The sequence below is a fragment of the Eucyclogobius newberryi genome, unplaced genomic scaffold, assembly GCF_026437365.1.
Source record: "Eucyclogobius newberryi isolate DKJ021-1_F unplaced genomic scaffold, fEucNew1.0.hap1 SCAF_12, whole genome shotgun sequence".
NCBI lineage: Eukaryota > Metazoa > Chordata > Actinopteri > Gobiiformes > Gobiidae > Eucyclogobius > Eucyclogobius newberryi.
In genome coordinates, this window is record NW_027315746.1 from 29,907,218 (window position 1) to 29,913,478 (window position 6,261).

General features: G+C 38.2%; 1 protein-coding gene across 1 annotated transcript in view; it reads left to right on the plus strand.

Annotated features, from left to right (window-relative positions):
- The window catches only part of angptl4 (angiopoietin-like 4), a 128,741-nt gene extending 126,656 nt beyond the window's left edge, over positions 1-2,085 (plus strand). The window contains exons 6-8 of the mRNA XM_072441886.1: positions 79-174; positions 562-846; positions 1,249-2,085. Coding sequence (XP_072297987.1) covers positions 79-174; positions 562-846; positions 1,249-1,436 — 569 coding nt within the window. The 3' untranslated portion in view covers positions 1,437-2,085. The remainder of the gene's footprint in view (positions 1-78; positions 175-561; positions 847-1,248) is intronic.
- The last annotated feature ends 4,176 nt before the right edge of the window (positions 2,086-6,261 follow it).

Here is a 6,261-nt window from a genome sequence, read left to right on the forward strand (position 1 = left end):
TCTGAATTTAACTTTAGAATGTCTTAAATAGTTAAAACGTAATCATTTTGACTAAAAGATTTCTCTCTTCTTGTGCAGTTGGTGGTTGGACGGTGATCCAGAGACGGCAGGACGGTTCTGTCGACTTCCATCAGTCCTGGGAGGCGTATGAGCGCGGATTTGGCAACCTCAAAGGTAAATACGCTTTGTGGCTTGGTTGTACTCCTCTCGCTGACGGGACTCTGAGTGCTAGCGAGGCACATAGATTATCCACGTGCTGCAAATCCAAACAAGGTCACAAACAGCTAAGATAAATTACAGACTTTATGAGCATAATTTGGACGCAAGTCTCAAAATGCACATATTGGCCACTCCAGTCTTAAGTAGTTGTGGTTGGTTGCAAAGGGAGGGGGAGAAAAATGTAAAATATCACAGGGAAACAGCAACCCTGATTTAAAAACTATAGACCGAAAGATTAGGAGAGGAAAGGGTAAAGAGAATAAGCTAGTTTTCAATTGTTTATCTGACCAATTGTCAATGATCACTTTTGATCTAAACCTTGCTTCTACATTGTCTCCTCAGGTGAATTCTGGCTGGGTTTGGAGAAAATGCACTCCATTGCCAAAGACAGCGGCTACGTGCTGAACATTGGCATGTCTGACTGGAACGGTGACCAAGCTAGCATTCGTCTCCCCTTCGGTCTGGGTGGTCCTAACACCAAGTACTCCCTGTACGTCAAGAAAGAGGGGCCCTTCAGCCCCCTGGAGAGCTCCTTAGGCCCCGACGCTGCAGACGGCCTACCTTTCTCCACCTCCGACCAGGATAATGACCACAAGAGTGATACCAACTGTGCAAGCAACCTCTCTGGTGAGTTGTGCTAGCCGTTTTTTAGCTTATGTCTAGTATAACATTTACAATAACATGTCATTAAAACATTTATGGAAGCACAAATTTAGGTTCATAGTTGGGCTCCTTCTTAGAAACTTTAAAACAATATTCCATAAGCTAGCTAATCATTTACTAATACCGTAGTAGCCTATTTTGCTAATTTCTGTGTTTAATGGAGAGGACTGTCAACCCTAAAAAAAATCTTGGAAAAATTGACAATACACCAAAACAATATTGCTACATAACATAATTGAGAGAGGGACAATCTAGAATACCTTCTAAACTGCGAACAAATGTTGCTAGCTACGAATGTTAGGGTTAACTATTAGCAACCCTTTGCCACATTTAATCTAACTTTTATTCTTTATTATCAATTCCCAGGCGGATGGTGGTTCAGCGGTTGCGGTCAGTCCAACCTGAACGGGCGATACTTCCAGAGCCCTCCGCCCAAACAGCGGCACCAGAGGAAGCAGGGCATCTTCTGGAAAACCTGGCGTGGCCGCTACTACCCTCTCAAATCGAGCGTCATCATGATCGCGCCCGCTGAGATACAAGAGAGCCGGTCGTGAAAAGACTGGACAAAATGACTGACTGTTTAGTGCTGGTGCTTTTTGGAATTTGAAAGCACTGAAACTCGAGTCTGAAGGAGCCAAGTGTGAAGCCAAGTCAGAACAAGATGGTACAAACTCACTGCGCTTCGAGGCGAGAAACTTTTCCAACAAGTCAAGTCCCATCCGCACGAAAAATTCCTATCCGCACAATAAGCTCCAAATACACAAGAGCTGCTCTAACTATATTGTATGTAGCATTAAGTGAATCTTTCAAAGCCTGAATGTGACCAAATGGTAATACTTTAGAGATGTAAATGACTGAAAAAATGCAGCCTTTTTTCCTATCTGTAACTTAAAACTGAACCATCTTTGCTGACTCTAAGTTCCTGTGGAGATTTGAAACATGTTTTTGAGTCATATTGACTTGTGTAACGATGCCAGGCGTTGTTTTACTGTATATATGAATGTAATATGAATGTTCACGTGAGTTTTATCATTGTAGAAAATGTTACTTTTACTTATTTAAAATCAATGTATATATTTCTGGTGCTGTCTACTTATAATTTATATGGTCTGTTTGTATGTTGTGACGATGTAAGATGTTTTTTCATATAAAGAGATTACAACCATTTTGGCGAAGATGTGCCAATAAAATCGCTTTAAACTATTTTTTGGTCTCTGTGGCATTTTATGGAACAGTACATGAGTCAGATCATTCCAATGAGTGTGAAAATAATACACTTTGTCTTTGTAAATGTTCAGGTTTCTATAATACTATATAATTAAGATGGCTGAGTCAATGTAATGTTACTTTTTACCTCATGAGTTGGCACACAGCAGTTGTTTAGTATTTATTATTTGATGATTATATGAACTGTTATTCAAATGAGTCCAAGGCCTTCAGTGTCACAGCAAGACAAGACAAACAACAAAACAAAAATATATAAACGGACAGAAAACAGAAGTATTCACTAACTATAGTAATATGTGGTTAATCAAATAACACAGACCAATATAAATAAAGTACAAAATGAACACGCCACATACACTCCCTGTCAAAAGTCTGGACATAGCTTTCTTAGTGTTTACTACTTTGTACATTTTAGATACACACTGGACACATTAAATATATGAAACAAGAAAATAACCATAAAAACAGCCTCATTTTGCTTTAACAGCTGTTTCTTTGTTACGGTTTTTGTTAAATGTGTGCGGAGATAGTTTTTATGTTTTCTGTGATAATCTATAATGCAAATAATAAAAATGAAAAAATGTGTCCACTGTCCAGTGTCCACAATACATATACAAAATTACAAATAAAGTATGGCTATGGTGATTAATCGCAACTGAATCAAAAGCACGATTTGAACAGTCACAATTGGCAAATTACAAAGACTGTAAACCATTTAAATAATATTATGTTGTAGTGTTGTAAACCACCAAATGCCTCTATTGAGTCCTATATAATCTGTATAAAAGCTGCTGCTAACATTGTAGTTCAGACCTCTCCAAACATGTTCTGAAATGCATGGGATTCTTGTAATAGTTTAGCAGCTCATGTTTCAGGCTTCCCTTAGGAGTAAATACTTCTGAACATAAAGAAATTAATCATCTGTAATCTAAAGACAAATAAAATTGTAGTTGTGGTTCCAAGGTTTTCATCCTTGACTCCACTCTAAAGCATTTGCACGGTTTCCTCCCCACCTGTGGCTCTGATCAAATGTTTATTATGGCCTTCTTAAGCCTTGAGCAGCTTGTCCCATCTCAGCTGTCCTGGACCATACCTGGAGGTGTCAGCTTCAATTTTTCCACTTTCACTCACCTGTGTTTAGGCTTAGGTTAATGCGCTCAACCTGACGAGACTCCACTGTGCTGGGATCAGAGCCTGCAGTGGACAAACAAGTGAACTCAGTGGAACAGTCAACGTTTGTAATGGAGGTTGCAAAAAAACATAAATGCATTACATTTGATCAATATGTTGTGTTTACCTTATAAAATTGTCAAGATCTCACGAGGAGGGCGTCATTTTTACTGACAATAATGTTGCCTTTGTGCTGACATCAATCTAACCAAATTCATTAATCATCCATAGAAATCCAAGTTGTCTAGTCTGAATTTATATTTTAAACAAAAGGCCCTCATAAATGAATGACTTGAAGATAACCTATTCACATGGAGAATATGTCAACAAAGTTTCCAATACTTGACAACTAAAAAGTGCGTGTGACTAACTGAAAAAATGTGGCTAAGGCGTTGCATGTTATTTTAGAGAGGCTTGTTAACAGCACAAATCCACTCACCGGTTGTAGTTTCAACTTTATAGTCAAATCCAGAGCTTCTAAAGTGTGGGGTGCGCCCGTTTATGGGTGCGCCCCACACTTTGAGCCGTGCCAAGCGAGACATTTGGGGAAATGTTACACGTGACAGACGTGTTTGACCGACTCTGCCTCTCCTCTGTCCCTCCCCTATTTATATTTATTTATATATTAAACAAATTATCTATATACTTATATACACATACATGCACCCTTACACCCATATTCACAAACAAATCTAATATTTTTTTTATAGTAAAGAATATTTATGGTAATCAAATACTTGAAGGTCCACATTAATTTGGTCCGTCCACTGTCCACTGTGGCTAAACCCCCCTCCCCAATCCCAGGTGTCTCTACCCAATATTGAATCTGAATTTGAATTTAGAACAAAGATTATCGTGAACTTCCATGATACATATACAAATAGATGCCATACATTGCATGAAGCATACATGCCCTTATTGTACCTCTCATACCCATGATTTGATTTTTTCCCCCGCCAATTGCCAAGATGGGATTGTTCCCATTTTTGCTCTTTGCATTCTCGCAACAGAGAGCTCAAAGTTAACGATGTCCCTAAATGTTGTAATCCATTGCCGTTCTGTTAGCGTGAGATGGCTTCGTAAAGCAAGCATTTTTTTGGCTGTAGTCAATCCCGATACGAGGAGCGTATGTGGTGTCTTTAGCTTAAGTTTGGTGGTATCATTCAAAAGCAACACCGCTGGAGAATATGGCACTGTGAGCCCCAGCGCTGCCGTCATGGTTGCACAGACCATTTATTTATGTATGGGAATACCATCCCACCCCAGTACTTTTCCCTTTTTCATCCCCATAACTGCTTTTTAAAAAATTCAGCAAGAGTAATCGGATCCCCAAGATGTTCAGCTTCCTCTTCAGACGATACAGGCAGGTTTCGCCCTTGCAAGAAATGTTCACATTTTGCTTGATCCAAACCGATTTTAGATCTGTAAAGTTTAGAATATTTTTCAAATTCATGGTTAATTTCTCTTGATGAAGAAAGCATTCCTTGGTCTTACTCAATAGCCACTATATTTTAGTATATTTCACAGTGCTACTTGTATGTTTAATGCCATAATTTGCAACAAGAACAGTTTATTTCCCTCTGCCGATGGACTCATGCACTTTATAACATCTGCCACCTTAACAATTATTCATATCAATAACCATTCACTACAGCGCTAATGCACTATTTTTGCGCTATTCCCCACTATTATTAATTTACCATCTGTAAATTGTGTATATATTCAGACCAAGTCTATTTTATTTGTAAATGTTATGCATGCTCTATTTGATATATTTTGCTACTATTATTATTCATTGTTGAATGTTTCTGATTCTGATTTTGATATTTAATCTTCCTTGAAACAAGAGAAGTTACATAATGCCCCTTTAAATGATAGATGTATCTTGACAGGGGCAAACATATTATTCCTGTATGGTTTATATAAATATCCAAAAGGACGCATAAATACATACCAAGAGATCTGCAGGTTTACGTTTCACAAACCTCATCTCAGGCCTACAGAGCAGCAAACTGGGCTCCTCGAGAGGATGAGCCTGCCACACAGTAAACACATGTGATGGAAAGAAGCTCACTCACCACTGGACCTCTTCATGACGTCTCCATGGAAACAGGGCTCTCATCAGTGGAACAGCAGGATGAAAGGAGGCATCTGAATGGCCTGGAGCACTCTGCAGTGCTCGAGAGGTTACAACACATGGGAAACGTGTATATTGTTTATACGAAAAACTCTCAAAATGCTGCAGAAAGAACGGGTTATAAATAAAAACATGAAAACAATCTTAAATTGTTGACGTCCCCATGAGGATATAAAGTGATATTCTTGCACTTATATGGGTCATTTTACAATAATATTACATTTATCTAATACTTAAACCTAAACTAAAGCATCGAAGGACATGTTTTCACACATTTATGTTGGATTTACATAAATGTGTGAATATTGTTATGGGGAAGATTTGGGATACTCATTAAAAATAGAGACATTGATTTTTATTAATATTGCCCACCTCGAGCATATATAAGATTATGCTTATTGATGAATGCAGGTTTATAACTTGGATTATTCTCGGGATAGATCCTGTTGGAAGTTTAGCAGACCAAGTGGTTTTAGGTCAGTATTGCAGTTTACAATAAACAAAATGCAAAGTACATGAATACCAGCCAGAAAAAAGCACAGCATTTCTTCCTTAAGCACCTGGTTAAGAGTATTAGTACACTTCAATTCATTAACAATAGTTTAATAGCTATATTTTTTGTCGATAATACCTAATAATAAAAAGGGAAGACATTTCAGTTACTCCCCCGTTACGCTGCAAAGCTTCAAATGGTATGATATGTGCTCGTTAGTAAAGGTCTTAAAACGTGATGGGAAAAAGAGCTCATTTGTACATTTGAAGATGACACATGGACATGAACTCAATTATTGCAAACAGCGGGGGCTAGAGAAGCCAGGGGGGAATGTATCAATACAAAATTATCC